Source organism: Symphodus melops (assembly GCF_947650265.1).
Source record: "Symphodus melops genome assembly, chromosome: 15".
NCBI lineage: Eukaryota > Metazoa > Chordata > Actinopteri > Labriformes > Labridae > Symphodus > Symphodus melops.
Window position 1 is genome coordinate 20,255,995 of NC_136705.1, and position 18,338 is coordinate 20,274,332.

Here is an 18,338-nt window from a genome sequence, read left to right on the forward strand (position 1 = left end):
ATTGATCACATAACGGCAGAAGACAAATGTTTGGCAGATAAGATCAACTCAGATTTCACACACACAGAACAACAGAACAGAAAAGAACCTTACAACACCATAACATCAGGTCAAACTAATAGAAGAGATTGTAATAAATGTGTCCCTCTCTGATTTTTTAAGTGGGAAACTCCCTCACCTCCTCCCGGTAGTCTCCAAGCAGGCGGAACTTGCGTGGCACTTTACTGCGGGCAAACTTACAGCCATTGAAGTACATACTCCAAGAACAGCCGAAGGAAAATGAAGCTCCGCAAGTGTCAGGGTCCAAACCCTGGCAGGCACACGTACGACTGCAGAGAAACAGGAACATTCAAAAACCAAACAAGGCTGGGATGAAGGAACGTCACAGTAAAGCACAAGGGGAGAGGCACTCACTCTTCATTGAGGGCACAGCGACGGCTGGTGGGGGAGCCATGTTTAAAGAGACTTTCTGTGAGCTCCTTGTAGAGGTGATCTGCTACTGGCCGAGGGATTCCCTCCCAGGCCAGGATGAGTATCACCAACACGGCTGTGTCACAGCAGTGACCGGGCCTCTGGCGGACCAAACACAGCAGCTTCTCCTCTTCACTGCCACGCCGAATCACCTGCCAGATGATATTGATGAACACAATCACATTGTGACAGACAGCAAAGCAACAGAAGAACAAACAGGCAACTTTGATGCTTCTAATACTGATCAGTGTTTCCAGTTAAACCATTCGAACATCTGCTTAAAAATAGTCATCTTGACGTGTAAGCCTTGACATTTTTCTGTTTTGGGATGAAGTTGGAAATAGATTATCTTTCAGTTCTGTTTCAAATTTCAAACACACACACTCCATCCACATACCCATTTCGCTATCGGACAGCCCTGGGAGCTCTTTCCTTCCTTCCCAGTGTAAACAACAACTTCCACCCGTACTGCTTTCCCTTTGGTACCATACCTGTGACACACAACACACATGAAAGAAACTATAAGATTATGTGGCCATACAGCTAACAACATGTTTAGACAACATCACAGGGATTGCTAAAACATAAGCACGAAAAAATGTGCGAAAAGCTGAGTAATAATGTGCACAGCCTGGACAAATCTGTTTAAATGCACAGATGCTCAAAAATAAATACATAAATATCCTAATAAAAACGTATTTATCAGTTAAGTGTGGCTTCCAGATGGACCCTGGTGGACCTCAGGTTGTTTTTGACTGGCTGTCATCTTGGTTTACGGGCCCCTCGCCTCAGCTCGAGGGGTTTCCTGTTTCAACATGCTGTGTGAGTTGTGTTGGGTTGTGTGTACGTGTGTAGCTCAGACAGGGGGTGAACATGTTGAGCTAGCTCAGCAAAGCTTCCTTTTAATGACAGACTCTTTCGCTGTGAATCCACCCCATTCCTCCACCGAGTAGACTCTCAGCATGTTTGGCAGTAAAGACAGCCGCATGTAGACATTGTAAACACAGCTGTAGAAGTTACTCTACCTGTTCTCCATCAACTCCCTAACTGCAGCAACACTAGGTCCTGCCCCAAGGTGAGTATAGTAAGGGCCTTCCTCCTTTTCAATGATTTGGTCTGTGGGGGAAAAGAACAACATCGTTTGAACATCTTTGCAACGTAAAGCACTGTTGCCTTGTGAAGAGACATCGTCAACAATAAAGCTACAGATGTGATTCCTCTAGTTTAAGCTCATGGTGAGATTTATATTAATGTGGCAAACACCACAAATATAGCTGGATCAAAAAGGTATGGGCCACCTTTTTGTACGTTCACATTAAAAGACTGATAGCATTAAAACAGGTCGACAAGGCTCCACAAAGTATCTCAAAGCCTCCTCCAAACATGGCAGAGAAATCTGGCCTCTTTTTTGCATGGCTTGCCCCCTGAATTAGGACACAGCTTGTGAGTGTGTGAGTTTCTACCAGAAATAAACAGAAATATTAGAGTTTGAGGTCAAAGAACTGCAGTGGGATTTAGTCAAAAAGTCTCTGATTTTTAGTTAACATAGACTAAAATCTGAAGTAGCACCAACTCACCCATGCATTGACAGGAAGGAAGATCAGCCAGTTTTTTGGAAGGTGTATTGAGCAGGTTCTTAGTCGGGGTATCCAGATAACTCAAAGGAGACTCTAGAAAGCTGTTGACGTTGTTCTTGATCGGAGTCGACTCTGCAGAGTCTCCATCAGTAGCTGTGGACAGAACAGTGACCTGTCCTGACCTCTCCAGCTTGTAGTAGCCCTGATGGTTGGGAGGTGGGGACCTTGTAGCCCCTGAGAAGCCATTAGTCAGGCCATGATGCCCATTAGGGTCACTATAGAGAGTGGTATTTGCTGGGCTGGTGTAAGGACCCGCACTGTGCTGCGCAACCTGAGCTAACAAATGTCTGCCATACTCTGGCACTGTTCCTGCAGCATTACCATTGCATGGATTGTGCTGATGGAGTGGACCATTTGAGAGGGACCATGGCTGGTTGTCTTGACTAGGAGTGTGGTGGATCCGTGTGAGATTGCTGTAGTTCTGAGTCTGCAGCCCTGCAAAGGCTGTATTGTGTGCATTACTGTGATGGATGATTTGCCTCCGCTCCTCCTCAGCCTCAGCCAGGTATCTCTTCAGGTCAATTTGAGCCTGAGGCAGAAACAGGTTCCTCTTATGGTGAAGGCCTGATTGCCCCTGTGGGAGAATCTTCTGGCCTCTGCTCCTATGTTGTGTCTCTCCATTATGCATGCGCTTTGAGAGGGGGGTTCTGCCATTGATTCCTTCATCACTAATCTTCTTCTTCCTAGGCTTTGAAGGTGTGGTTTTCGTTTTCTTCATTGGGGTCTTTTTCTGACTCGGGGATTGCTGTAAGTTGTAGTTGTACTTAATCGCAGACACTGGTGTTCCTTTTGGAGGGTTGTTCTCCGACTGTAGGTTGTGTCGAGCCTGGATGATGAAGGCCAGGTCTGCCAGCTGGGCTGCTACCTCTTCCTCATCTCTGTTTCTCCCTCCTTTACTGACAACCCTTTCTTTGTCTCCCCCAAACAACCGATTGGGATCTTTTCTGAACTTCACATCACCGTGGTCTTTATAGCAGCTTTCCGGTTTGAGGACACGAGAGCCAAAGCCATTCTCTTTCCTACTCATGCTCATCATGTTATCACCATCTGAGCTGGCATCTAGGAGATCCTGCAGAGACAGCCTGGAGCTAGTGCCAGACTTAGAACACTGGATAACATTTCCTTGTCTGGCCACAGGAGGGCGTATGACTGACGTTTGATGTATTGGAGAGCTGATGACAGAGACTTTGTTGTAGCAGATAGCTGCTGTGGGTTTAGCTTCTTGCAGGGATGCATTTGTATTGGAGGTTGAAGTAGAAATGGGATGTTCACACTTACTTTCAGCTTTAATGGACCCTTGGGTGCTTTGAGGAATAGCTGCCAATTGAGTCAAGGCCTCAATAGCAATAGCTTGTTCAAAACTAAGATTTCTCTTCTCTGCCAAAGACTGCACGCTTGGCAGCAAGACACTTGGGGGAGGTTCACTTTTAATAGCCAGGAGAGTCCTTTGCAGGCTAACAGGAGTGCTTTTCTGACTAAAGTCATTCTGTAAGTCCTGTGGTTCCTTTTTGATGAAGTGCAAATCTTGTCGCTCTGTTTTGATGGAGTGAAGAATGGAAGAACGTGAGCTGAAAAGTTTCTCTTCCAGCCCCTTTCTCTCGGTGACAGACAGACACACCACCGTGGCCAGCGTGGACAGCGGGTCTACGCAAACCTCATCGTCATCACTTAGCTTAGAGGTGGCCTGTTCACTGGGCCACATCCAGGGTTCCTCCAGTTTGATCTTCTTTAGAGGAACTGCCATGTCATCATGAGGCATCTGGAGTCCACTGTCAGAGCTTTCTTTAGGGATTGCAGCTATTATAGTCCTTTGAGGCTCGGATGCAATTGTAGTCCTTTTTAATGTAGATATTAGTTGAGAATGTGACCCTGTGTTCACGTTAGCACCCTTAGGTTTAGTCAGGTTCTCAGTAGAACCATTCTGAAAAGTCACAGAAGAGCATACATGTTGGTGAAGTGCATTGCTGGTCAGCTCGAGCCCCGGCTCTCTTTTAACAAGTGCTGGTCGCCCGCCGTGGTCCGAGGCCAGGTTGTAGGTTTGCAAGTAGGCGATGTGGGGAGATTGTGTATGAGGTATGTGGCCTTCCTCCCCCTCATCTTCCTCTGCTGCTGTGTGGGTTTCATCCATCTGTGCCTTGCCTTTGCCATTGACCGACCCACTTTCTGGAACCACCTGAGACAGAGAGACATGGAGAGAGAAACAAGAGGAGATAGGTGACTCAACAAGCTCTGGCAGAGCACGGTTATTCAGCTTGTTCTAAACAGTCACAGCACACAGCACAACAGATTGCCTCCCAGCATGGAACGAGCATCTGCTACAGCCACTCTCAAGTCTGTGGAAAATATAACGGCATGTGAAAACAAAGAGTCTGCTTTCTTTAGATCTTGTAGAAATCTATCTGTAAACAAAGCTTATAAAAAGTTAAACAGCGTAAGTAGCATATTAAGACTTCAATCAGGATTACATTCCTGGCTGAGCAGCGGAGTGTTGAAGCCACAGATTTAAAGGCAGGTTACATCGACTGAATCAGGAGTCGCGCTCACTTTACAATTGCGTCACTACTCTGGGGTTACTGAGGGCAAGAGAGCAATGTGCATGTACGTGTTGTGTTAGTGCTGGCTTTGTAGGTGTGTTCCTGTGAATGCGAGCACATGTGATTATTAACACTACAGGGTTACCATGCGAACCCCTGCGTGTTGTAAAGTAAGTGATTAACCCACTCCACGTTTTATCCAGACACAGTGCAGCTTCAGCGTTGCTTGACCCTTAAGCTGAGGCCGACGACCATCCAAAGGTCCACAGTATTGACCGGTTGATCGCCTCCTAAAGCCACATTCAATACAAATACCATAGACTGTCTAAAGTGCAGGAAACAATACCAACGAACCCATTAGGAGGCAAAAAAAAATCAATTCATTTAGAAACAAATAAGGGTAAAGGCTCTTTTTGCGACTGCAGGGTGTCAGACACAAAAGGACATCAAATCCAAATAGCATTTTTTTCATCTTTAATGTGTATGTATTTATTGCGGAACTTCTTCCTTTTGGATTTAAACGCACATCATATTCACAAAGTAAAGCCTTCAGCAGTGGAAGAATGATTAAAAATGTTGCAGCGTGACAAAGATAAAAAAAACACTGCATCATGTGCAAAGACTCAGCTGACAAAAGGATCTTAAACTCGCTCAAGGAGCTGGAGGATGTGTGTGCACTGTGTGTTTGTTTGTGTGTAAAGCATCCAATTTTCCCTCTAATGAACCTACACAACTGCAGGGCAGCTGCAGATCTGTTCTTTATCAGTGTTTACCTGGCATAAACACCCATTAAACTCCATCACTGACACAGTTTAATGTAGTTTACAGCAGGAGATGTCTACTCAAAGCTGACAGATCAAAAGCAAGCAGCAGCAGCAGCACTTCAATATAAACCAGACTCCTATGAACCCAACACAGACAGAACAGAACACACTGCTTGTTTGACTTTCTTCTTTTCCCCTGCAGACAGGATCTGGGTTGCTCACACAAACTAGTACTAGGGAAGGGAATCAAGAGATGATACAACATGCTACAGTTTGCAATATTTGGCCCATAGTGATAACACGTATGAGGCAACATTTAGCCAAGAAATGTCCCATCAGATACAGTTGGTTGGGGGTGCAGATGGCCTGGTGGTTAGGTTGCACTCCATGTACAGAGGCTGGAGTCCTCTATACAGCTGTAGGCTGTTACTTTCTGTCTATTTTTTAATGTTCACCTTCATCTTAAATTACATGTTCGGAATAAAAAAATATAATCAAATAAAACATTGTAGCCCTCCAGATAATAATGCTGCTTCAGATCAACCCATGCGTAGAGCTGGGCTTTGTCTCTTCAACATATTCTTAGAAATCCTGAATGGAGTGGAAACAGTGTGGTGCAATTACAGGCATGTGAAGTGAAAGAGAAATGGAGCCTTGTGACATCCCACATGTGATGGCAGCTGAGCAAAGTCGTGATCTCTCATTCATGACAGAGAACGCACTGAAAGTAAGAAATGCATCAGGCTTCCAGAGATAAAACACAGTCTTAATCTAAGTGGGTAAAAACAAAATGTTTGAAAGGCAGTACTGGGTTCTAAGAGGATTAATAACAATCTGCTGCACTGGTTTAAAGCAGGTTGTTAGATAACATGAGGAGATCTGTTACTGTGCTTTACTGACAACTTTTGTTTGGTTTGATGGCCAGCTTTCAAACATGACAATGTTTTCGATCAGTACATTTGACAACCAAGGAGCCTCTGCTTTCCCTTTTTGACAAATAAAGGAGAAACAGAAAGACAAGCAATACACTGTTGTCAGGGAAAGATTAAAGAGGCAGCATTTGTTAAAGCTGTTAGCCAACAGCTTCTGGAATTATTTATTTCCGGTCAGTTTGCTGAAAATCCATGAAACATGCTGCTTTTGATTGAAGCCCTCGTGTTCACACTGTGTAGAGCTGGCATTGTAGAATCCCATGTTTACCACTGGTGGCTGACAATGTTTCTTATAATAACTCTTTCTGTAGTGAAGCTGTAAATGTATCAACATGGATACACCTGCTTTGCGTTTCTGTGAACATGTCAATGGGCACATTGCTTAAGGCGTTATTATAAAGAGCTGTTTGGAGAATGTTTCGTGGTGGAGGTTTGACGATGCAAAGAGGAGACACAGTGACCACTGCGCTGTTGATGATGAATAAAAACGGGAGATTACACATGATTAAAATGGGTGAGCTAAATAATCCCAAGGTCTTTTCACTGATGGGGTTGTCCTGTTCCCTCTCTGATCCATTGCCGTCACTCCCCGGTCAAATGCACTCCTCGTGGCTGTCATGACTGTGCCTTACTACTACTACTAGAAACACGCTGATGATGTAATAGATAGCTGGATCTCAGGCTGAGGCAACACTCCCACTGCAAATGCAACAGGGCGAGCTACGCGCTGCGCACAGCATGTGGACCCACCGCAAAGTTAAAATGAAAGCGTGATAAAGAGAGAGATTTTTTACAAAGAGGGAAAGGCAGTGTGTCTGACACAATAACTGCTTTCAATGACAAAGCAACGCTGGCAGGCCTCCAGCACTGCACCAGACACACGCGTGTCTCTATGTATGTGTATGCCTGTGCATCTTTGAGTGTATAAGCTGACGCTGAATTATGATACACTCAGGCTTGTGATAATAGAAAAGCCTGATGCAGGATGAAAACACAAGGTCATGTGCTCTCATTAAGTCACTGTGTCTCTGGGGAATGCTGATCTGTGATCTGGCTGTGTCTTTGTGATGTGTTGCTGTGTCTGCCTCAGGCTTTCTGAAGTCAGTCACACTGTAGTGTGTTGGTTTAAATGCAAACAGAGTCTTCTTTTATTTTATTTTAGACAAATACATTTGCAACCGCTGCGCTTGTCAGTGCACTCAAAATCAACAAAACACATGCTGAGGTAGTAGCTAAGGGAGAGTGCGTTACACAAACACACGCTCAGAGATCTTCGCTTAGCAACACAAGTGTGACTGCTGGCACCACATGAATCCTAACAGCCCCCCCCCCCCCTCGCTCTCTAATGGGTCTCCAAGGAAAATCAAAGAGGTGCACACCTACTGTAATTATAAACCAACAACATAAAATAAGAACAAGACATAAAAACATGTTAACATGCGCACACACCTGAAATCCAAGTGCTACAACAGAGGAGAGTGTGAATGAGTGTTTCATTTTGTGGCTGTGCAGAGATCAGGCGCCATTAGGATCTCAATTTGAACTTCACAGCAAAAACACAACCAAACTCTGAAAGAGCGTGCTTCCTTCCTGGCTGAGAGTGAGATGAGGTTTCATTCTCTCTCAACACGTGAGAATTTCCTTCATTCATTAAGTAAGCACTTCCTGTCTGCGCTGAGCTCAATATCACAAAGTCAAAACACGAAACACGTGATTAAAGACAAATTAAGACAAAAAAGGCTTAATGGTGGCAATGAATCCAAAATACTACAGAACAACAGCAGAAAGCAGAGCTTTATTTACCATCAAATTGTACGCATTAAGACCTTTCCTACAAACCACACAATAACAACACCATTACTACCGCAGCCAAACAAGTAGCGCCTGCCAAATTACAAGTTACGACACAAAGCTTACAAGCGCTCCACTCCTCTGCAAAGCTTTCAGAAAACAGCAGGTGCAGAAATATGGCTGCAAGAGCGAAAAGGGGAAATAAAGGGACTCCTCATACAGCACAAAACAGAGATGTCAGGGGGGGAACAGATACCGTGGAAACTGACCTTTTTGTTGCTGACTTTGTTGTCAAATCCTTTAAACCTCACCTGGGAAAGACAAGCCAAACACTCACAAACAGAAGCTCCAAGAATAGCACTCCAATCAGACAAATTCAGGATGGCAGCGACCGATACAACAGAGGATAACCTCTTGATGAGCTATAATGTAGCCGCCCCCATTTGCAGAGAGACAATGGACCCTAGGGTGAACACTCTTTACCTTGTCTGTCCTCAGGAGAAGCCCCTCCAGTTCAGGCAGCATATCCTCTAAAAGGTATTGGTGGCCATCTTGCTTCGCCTTCCCTCAGCCTCAAAAGAAAACGCTGGCTACAGTATCCGTGCACAGGGCAAAGCTCCTGCGTGTCATGACTAGGGCGACTGTGAGCCGCTGTAGCAAAGTGCTGCTACAGCAGACACACAATCCCTGCACGCACACACAGACATATAGACACACACACGTAAGGGATGCCTTTCGCAGACGCAGACAGAGACTCATCAGCCAATGGCGTGAGGACCTTAGCGGCTTGTAAATTATCTTCCATGCCTAGACTCTCCTAAACAAAGGATCCCCTATGTGGGCTCTTTACTCCAGCCCTACACACATGGACTGGAGGAAAGCTGTGGAACGGATACTGCACACATGCTGGATCGGGATGAGAGAAAAACAGCTCCAACAGCCTGGAGATATTAACCCCTTAAGCTGCTCACCAACACTGCCTTTGAGCTCCTGCTCATTTTCACATATGGTTGATCAAGTCGCTAATAACCTTTAGAAATAGATTATTTCATTTTAGAGTACACCAATACACTGAGGATGAATTGATAAAAGTCCTACATCAAGAACAAATTCAAAAAATACCTTTTTGCAGACTAGATTGTGTTTAAAATGTTAGTGTAAGTCCTGACAGCTGCTATTTGCATTTTCTGACAACAAGTCTCCATAAAGAAAAAAAATTTCAAGTTAATTCTGCTTAGCAATAATCAATTCAAATGTCAAATGCATTAAAGTGAAACCCTCCTTCTCTTAGGCAGAAGCAAATGTCATGAAATCATGAAACCACAACACATGCTTGTGTGCACGTCTCTCTCCTGCTTTCACTACCTCCACAGTTTTTAGGCATGAGATCTATTTTATAAGAAATGAGGGATTTTTTTTAAAGAAGAGTCACATAACTTGCCCTCCATTTTAAGTCATTATAAACAGGGGCAGCTTTGTGGCTGCATATTTTCCTCTAATTCTCATGTGATTTAGATACATTGTGAAATTATCTGGTGGGAGCAGAACGGAAGGACGTTCACAGCCTTCATAGTGTTCTTCTTCAATCCGTCTTGTTCCACCCCCAGACATTTTTTTCAATGATTCCCTGAGGAAAACCTGTGGTTAGAGAGAACCCATGGGTATAAAAAGGACAAAAAAAAAGTTTTAAAATATATTCTGAGCGAGTGAAGCACCCCCCCCCCCCTTTCTAAAAGTGACCATGTGGCCAAGATACTGAGGTCACATGAGGACAAGGAAGCATGAAGGCAGCCAGAGCCAGTGCCTGTCGGTAACACTCTAGTAACCAACAGTGTGTTTGATTGTGAAAGCAGAGAGCGTGCAGCTTAATCCACACATAACAATGAAAACCACATCAGCAGAGTGTCAAGCAAGCAATAAACATGCAAAGGTATTCATTTACCTAAAAGAACTAAATTACAGCCAATAAGTCCGATGGAATAATATGAATCATCAGTTCTGTGAAACAGTACTCCATGTATCAACATGTTTGTGCAAAATATCCACAAGTATCCATCAAATATCTTTTTAAACACCATATTTGCTGCAAGGCTGTTTTTTATCACACGTTAGGGTTCAACAGTTGGCGTTTCAGTTAGTCAGTTAGATGCTTGTAACTTATCACAATCCTGCATGCTGTGGCTTTATGCATGTACTCCTCAAGCAAACGCTGTCTCAAAACAATGCCAGACAGTTAAAAGTTAGGAAAAGTTTGTTTTTTTTACTACGCAAGTGGAAATGTTCTCTCTTTCTTTTTTTTCTGGCTGTATAGCGGTAAACAGGCTGTTCAGACGTCCCTGTACTGAAGCAGATGGCTGGTCATCACGTGAACATCTATGAAAACACCATCCGCATAGAAACAAAGACAAATCAACATCATTCCTTTCCCCTAACAGTAATTGTCACACATTTCCCAACAGTGTAAAACAAACGCAGATGTAGACTAAACACATGTTACACACACAAAGAAATATTTTACCAGCACCAACTGTAAAACCTCAGTCCTCATTTACAACTTTAGTTAATAGTAGTTTTTTTTTTTTTTAATAATGTGGAATAGTGCCGGCATATTGACACTTTTTTTATTATTATTGTAACGAGTGTTTGTTCCCCAAGGCCGGTAGTAACACCGTTCCAATAATGCTGGGCAATTAATCGAGTTTCAATTTTGCTTACGATTTTGGTCTTCCTCGACCGCTAAAACAGGTTGATAGAGATGAAGCTATTTCTGTGGCGCGTGCAGCGTTTCATTTGTCTATTCGTTTTGTCACGTGTGGTCACATGTTGCTCCTGCAGCAACATGTCCAATGTGTCCTTGGGCAAGACACTTAACCCCAAACTGCTCCCGCTGCTTTGGTGAATGTGTATGAATGTATTAGTAACTTCTAATGGTCACTGTACACAGCAACCTCGGCCATCAGCTATTTGTGAGAAACCTTTGTCCATGCAGTACTGACGAAACAAACCATTATTTATCAAATTGTTGTCACATGAGCTGTGAGACAAACATTTCCTCGATAGTAAAACTAATTTTTCAATTACAATGTGTAGGAGTAAAAGCACTTTGAGTAGTCAGACGACTAAAAAGTTCTATACAAGCTGAAGTCCATTGAACTTTTAATGGATAGGGGCGTTTAAATTCCATAAAGTCATGTGGCGCAGATGTTTGATCCTAATTTTTGCAATAATCAAGCAGCCCTACTTCCTCTGTTGACAAGCTTTAACCATGACATGGCTCATGTTACCTTGCATGGATACCTGCCAGACTAATGCTTGTGCACAAAAAGCTTCATTTCCATGCCATGTTACCTTGTCTGCATTTCATTCATTTAACTAATCAGCTGCATGCCTCAGACGGATGTGCTACAATGCTAACAGAATCGGGGTCATCCTTACCGGGGTTTTTATAAATACATTAGTGTATGATTCATAGTGGCAGTTGTGGCGGATCCCTTCTCTGAATAGCAACATAAATGTCATAGGTCGCCTGACAGGTTTGACAGGAAACGAAAAGTCAACAAACAAGACTTTAAAACAGGTTACACCAACCTAAACAGAAAAGCACACCTACTAACTGCTATCAGTTCACTTTAAACTGCCATGTGCTGCTGACGCTGACACGCATTTACGCTGTTACATGCCTATGAAAGTATTCACCTTCACTTAGATTTTAAACTGTATTATTGAACAGCTAGATGGAATTAAATGACAGCTATAGAAACTGTGACTTCCCTCGCAGGTAACATACGATATTTAAAGAGGAGAACTTTTTCAGTTTCTCCTCTGGCTGTCACATTAGTTTAAGCAAACAGCCCAACTCATGCTATCTCATGTAACGTTCAGTTCTCTCGTAAGAAGACAGATGTTCAATTTGTGTGCAAAGTGTGCAAGCATTGTTGAACACTTTAGAACCAGTGTGAAAGTAAATATATATCCAGTGTTTTTTGTTCTTCAGGTTTTAAACCCTCCTCCAGCAGCTGCTCCATTCCTTCATAATACTCCACAACTACTACCAATAATACACCACACCCTTTATTTTCAGCTCTTTAAGTGTCTCATATGTTTTTTTCCAGTTTTAACAAGCGACCCTGCGCTCATTAGGAACAAGTAGCCCAGTCATTAATCAACCTAAGCTAAAGTACATGAACACACGAGTTAGGTAAAGAAAGCTGTTCTGAACCACACTCTCATAAACTGTCTCTGACACATCTGGATGCTGACCCACTGGAGACCGGCCCGGTGATGGAGCTGTGCCCAATATGATCGTTGCCAATAGTTGTCATTACAGCCATTACTGCTGACGCTAATGTAAACTTGTCTCATCCTTAGCATGGGAAAGCTGCAGATCTATGACGTGTCAGCATTCGTGGGAGTTTCAGTGCTTCTTCCTTTTACATGAGGAGCAGGATTTTCTCCACATCACGTTCAGGGAAGTTTAGCATGGAAAGGAATACATGAAGAAAAGGTGGGACCTTATAGTCTGTGGAATCTGCCTGCTGTTAAATACTCTCTAAAGTTGAATAAAAATACACCCTGCCCACAAGTATTATGTGCCAACATTACCGTGCAACAGGGTGAATATTTTTAGAACACGTCTCTTTTTTTGGTATTAAGGCCAAAATTTAATCGATAAAATAAAAGCCGATGAGGAGGTACAAACGACGGCAATTCCTTGATTGTCCACTTGAGAGTGGCAGTCAAAACACTGGAAGTCACATACCCACCCAGCAGAACGAACCATGTTTACAGCCTGCTCAAATAGATTATTTTGGTGTAAATAGTTCATGTCACACACATTATATGAAGGATAAGAGTTATGAATAACAAGTGGTGTGACCGTTATGACTGCAAGCACACCTTTTAGCTGATTCTGGGAGGCGGGCTACACCTGTTTAAAGGTTGACCAAAACAGGTAGCATTTTCAAATGGCCTAGCGGTTATAGGTCATGTTATGGGCACAGTGGCTGTAATCTTTCAAGCGGGTGGCCGGGTTCAAGTCCAACCTGTGGCCCCTTTCTCGCACATCATTCCACTCAGTCTCTCCCCAAATTCAAACTACATCCACTGTCCTGTCCAGATGAAGGCATAAAAGCTTTAAAATATATCTTGAAAAAAAAAGAAAGCATTTTTAAATATGGCCACCATGTGTTTCAAAACTCCCTTTGTGTGACCAATGTCTATTCTAATCCTATACATCCTTTCACACAACCAGCAGTCATCCACCTCTTTGCACAGGTCAAAGCTAAAAAGACACACCAACTTTAATAGACTAACAAAAAACATGTGCAAGAAAACCCATATTAGCACTTGGATCATGTGTATTGAGGCAGTATAAAAGCTGGCTATATTGAAGAAAACCATGAAACTATAAAGTGTGTTACCTGAGAGGAAACAGCAGTGTGGCTCATATTCAGCAGACCCGAGAGGCTTGCTCACATAAAACACTACTTTGGCTACTTTTCCAGAAGAACATCTGTGGAGTCAAAGCTTTCACTCCATGTCGACACAAAAGCTTTCGGCTCTCTTCTGCATGCTCTGTCTCCTCAGCAAATACACAGTCATACACACTTACTGTATGCATATCTGTAGCTTCTTGACTTCCTGTAAGGTCTGTAACCCATAGGTGAAGTTTTTTTATGGTCACTTTGGATTCACTTTTGAAATTACACACAAATTGAGGCCCTAGTGGCCAAGTGGCTATTTGTGTGCCCCTTGTACAGAAGCTATAGCCCTCGAAGCAAGATGCCTGGGTTCGAATCCAACATGTGGCACAACTGACGTGTATTATTCCCCTCTTTCTCTCCCAGATCTCCGACTGTATCTACTTTTCTGTCTCTCCAATGAAGCCCAAACATTCATCTTTAAAAACACACACACACACACACACACACACACACACACAAAAACGAGTATTGCATAACAAACTAAAGTCAAACTCTTAGAAGGATATGTGCACCATTCAACACCACACCCTAAACCCACATGGATTCAATTTAAGGGCTGACAGTAGTTTATCAGTTTAAAGGCAAAGTGGGTCACTTAAAGCCTCGCCAGGAGAACAGAGATGGACTCCCAGGCCAGGCCATGGATTGACAAAATATCTTCCTGAATCTTTTAGTGTTTTCCCCCCATGTAAGACGAACATACTGTGTTGGAGTTGCTTGATGTAAGTGTTTCACCTTGGAGTGGAGAGAGGACAAAGGTGAGTGAGTCTATCAGTTAATGTAAACACACACACACATGCTCACACACACAAACACTGTGCAGGCAGAGGGAGAGCAGAGCTCCCAGATGAGAGCAAGAGGCAAACTTAAATGTGTCCTGTTAAAACATGCTGAGTTGGCAGGTTGGTAATATGACTGCACGTGTGTTTGCATGCATTGCAGTGACTACAAAAAGTGAACTCTGAAATGCAAAAGTACACAAGTGAGGGACTGAATTAAAAAGGTTCAAGGTTGGTGCAGCATCAGTAGTAATGCAGGTATTGGAGCTCGATGTCTGGAGAGGTACAGGACTATGAGAAGTTTTGGCCAACAGTCGGAGCTGAGAGGATGCTCAATGATGAAGACAAAGAAATCAAAAGCACATAACACCTATATTCTAAAGGAGGCAGGCCAGGTTGATGCATGACTAAACTCTGGTTCCTCCAAAAGGAGGCCATTGTGAGCCCTTGATTGGATTTGAGTGGCATTTCTTTTGGGGGGCAAAGTCAGGATTTCTATTCACCCAGAGAAACCAAGTGGCACGACTTCAAAGCTTATCCCGGGTGCTTAGAGCCTTACAACAGTCAGGACATGGCACAGACTCGCAGATGCAAAGAACTAAAAGAGCTCAGGAGAGCAGAATTAGTGGCATGAAAGTTTAACTGTGTAAATACATTGCATTATTAATGCTAAATCACATAGAAAATGCCAAACATGAAAATAAATCATGAACTACTGTTAATTAGAAAAGAGAATTGAAAACTGAAAGGTAAACATAGAGCATCTAAACTAATCTGCCAACATTACCTCCCATTTCTGGTTAGATTGTGGGTCTTAGATCTGGCACATCCTAAGCCTTACATCTGTTCTGATGTATGGTGGGCTCTGCCCAAATAACAGAGCCTCAAATCAAATAAAATAGACATTTCCCCTTGTCCACAGAGCATTTTAATCTGGGCCACTGGCCAAGTCTTTCAGCCATTACAGATAACTGCTTCATAGGGTTGTTGAAATTGAAGTGGTTTGGACCAGGTTGACAGAAAGCACAAACCAACACCATTCAGAGGCAAGCTCTTGTAATGAAATGTGAAGCTGTGCTGAAGAAAAAGGAAAGGCTGGACGGTGACAGCTCGCTTAAGCACAGCATACTCTGCTTGGTCATTATGAGTTGGCTCTGGTTAACTGTTGGCATTAATTCTGACATTTCACGAACCTTCCTCGCCACCTTGCCTCCCCACGGTCCCACTCATTGACGTAATAAAGCAGAAACAAAGTGTGGATATGTCTGTCCTTCAGCTCACTGCTAGAGTGGTCACATGCTTGTGTGGGGGGAACCTGTGCTTGTTTTCTATTAAAGGGAGAGGATTTATTTTTCAATGAAAAGCACACCAAATTCTATAAGGCATATACATCACAGATAACATTACGTCAACATGTTGTAATAGATGTTGCTGTGTACAATTACTGAGTGGTAGAGTCCAATTCTTGTGTGTTGTACCTTTAAAAATCCTTAAGTGCATGTGAATATGTAACAGATACTGAACAGGGCAGACATATCTTGGAACATTTAATTTCTGTCCCAATGATAAAGTATAGCATGCTTTGTAGAGAGTACTACCACAAAAAAAACATGTGCAATGACCTGACAGGAAAGGCTGATTAGCAAAGATAATGCAGATAAATGTGCCATGCTTAAGGTCTCCAGCCCTTGCAGGCAGCCCTAGCTTGCTTCTGACCCGCTATGAGCAGGACAATCTGGCTAGTAACCCAATTATCTGGATGTAGGTTACGAAGTTCAAAACCTTAAACCAATAATAGTGGGTGTCTGCTGGTTATCTTCACTAAGCTTCATTTTGACCCTGAGAGTACGCTAACAGACAACAGTGGCAGGTCAAAGGCCAACACCAGACAAAGAGATCGTCATGGCAACCATCAGTGCTGAAGACCGACACTGCTGCGTGTGCGTGAAAAGGAGGGAAAAGAGGAGGCCAGACCTGACAGGAGCGTCTGCCGGGACAAATCACTCTCCCTTTACTGATTCCATTTGAGAACAATGAGGGTGTTTTGCTGCAAGATGGCCTGAAACCCCCATACATCTATGATCATTTAACATCCCCATTTCCAACTGAAAAGTATGTATGTAAAGAGTATGAGTATTGTACATGCACACTGTCAAAACACAGCTTTGAATATCTGTTAAAAAGCAAACAGTGACTGATGGGTGCTGCAGGCTGCCTGTCCTCCCCAGCAGAGAGCTATTTGAAGGATCAGCAAGTGTTTTCCTGATACACGTGTTATCTCAGCTAGGCAACTCCTCCAGCACATTGCACTTAAAAAAAGGGCAATGGAAGAAGTGCAGGAGATAAATTAGATAGCAGGAGGAGCTAGGCTGAGCTCGCAGGCTGACAGGCATGTGGCCAACTATTTGGAAAAAGTATAGGATTGACTTGAAGTTGTACTGTGCAAAACTGAATGCTTATTTTGCTATGTTATTATGGTGCACCTTAAGCCTGCAGTGAATCTTACCAGGTGCATGGATAAATGCAGTGACAGAAGCAGACTCTAGCATCACCATAAAGAGATCCTCCAATAGCATATTTCCTTCCAAATGCTGATATTGATACAAGGACATACAGCTATTATCTGATACCAGGAACCCCTCTGACCATGGGTAAAGAATATACTGTACATATTATTGCACACAATTGTTGCTATTTTCCTGTTGTCTGTTTAAAATTGACCTGGAATCAGTTCTTCTGTGCTGATCTAAGGAGTATTTGCTGGGTAAGCTATTGTTACGAGCATGAACAAACAAGTTAATTTATAGTCAGGGCCAGTAAATGATTGCATTAGATCTGGACAATGAAGGGTAATCTGTAGGTATTTAACACCACATGGCAGTCTCGTGGGATTTCTATAGTGGTTTCAGTAATGAAAACGATTCTAGTATTATAGTTATGCCGAAAAATGATCCAGTAGAAACATGGTGAATACACAAACTGAAATGTAATGTACAGTACTTTCAGCTGATGACAATGGAAATCATCTGTCCTGCAAAAAAACAACACTGTGCATCTTTTTTTATGTGTTTCATGGCTATTTAAGAGCTAGTGTAAGTCAAATAAAATGCCAGCACTGACTGAGTGAGGGGCAACTGTTTACATCACAGTTTACTTCCTTTTCGTTGAAATGCAGATGATGGATATATTGAAATGTTGATTTTACTTTTTTTTGTTGAGATGTGAATTCAAAACATTAACTGGCTGCTGACAGGTCCATTGTTTATCCATAAAAAGTGAGTCAGTCATGCAGCCTACAGCTTTAAACATGTCAGGGCCGTTTCAGTCAAATTCATTTATTTGCACTCAATGAACTTAGCTGTTTAGGTTCTGGTGTGTTTGTGATTACATGTTTGTGCTTGTATCCGTGTGAGTGCTAAGGGCCAGTTCCCAGGTCTTATCCTCACTGCCCACTGCAAGGCGAGGCCATGAGGGGGCCATCAAGGCTGATTGAAACCAGATAATTTTTAAAAGGCAAGCTTAATGCTAAGAATGCACAGTGCTCACTCACAAAACATTGGGGCTCTCAGGTTTTCTCATTAAAACAGCTCTATAATGTATATAGATCACCTTTACACTGCTCTATCGGTGCTTTGTGTATTTTCTGGTATGTTTTGGTATGTTTTGCCACAGTATGTTTTGCCACAGTATGTTTTGCCACAGCTACGCCAGCATTAGAAGCTCACTGTGGCAAAACCAGCAACACAATCCACATGCCACTACATGAGCTTCTCTGTGGCCTCTGCCCCTTTTTCTCCACTGTCTTGTGAGCTTAGAAGTACTGTATTAGTTGAGAGGGTGTGTGTGCTTCATTAGCAACATGGGCAAGCCAGTTATTCAAAGTATTACACATAATACAAACCCATATGCCCTCGCAGTGGGGTTTCTTGAGTTTGACATTTAAATAC

At 43.0% G+C, this 18,338-nt stretch overlaps 1 protein-coding gene across 3 annotated transcripts in view; it reads right to left on the reverse strand.

The window, feature by feature from the left end:
• The window catches only part of tet1 (tet methylcytosine dioxygenase 1), a 29,856-nt gene that overhangs the window by 6,809 nt on the left and 4,709 nt on the right, over positions 1-18,338 (reverse strand). For all 3 annotated transcript variants that reach the window (XM_079362658.1, XM_079362660.1, XM_079362659.1), the window contains exons 3-7: positions 2,049-4,281; positions 1,497-1,587; positions 869-962; positions 415-623; positions 179-329 (exon numbers count right to left, since the gene is read on the reverse strand). In XM_079362658.1, coding sequence (XP_079218784.1) covers positions 179-329; positions 415-623; positions 869-962; positions 1,497-1,587; positions 2,049-4,281 — 2,778 coding nt within the window. The remainder of the gene's footprint in view (positions 1-178; positions 330-414; positions 624-868; positions 963-1,496; positions 1,588-2,048; positions 4,282-18,338) is intronic.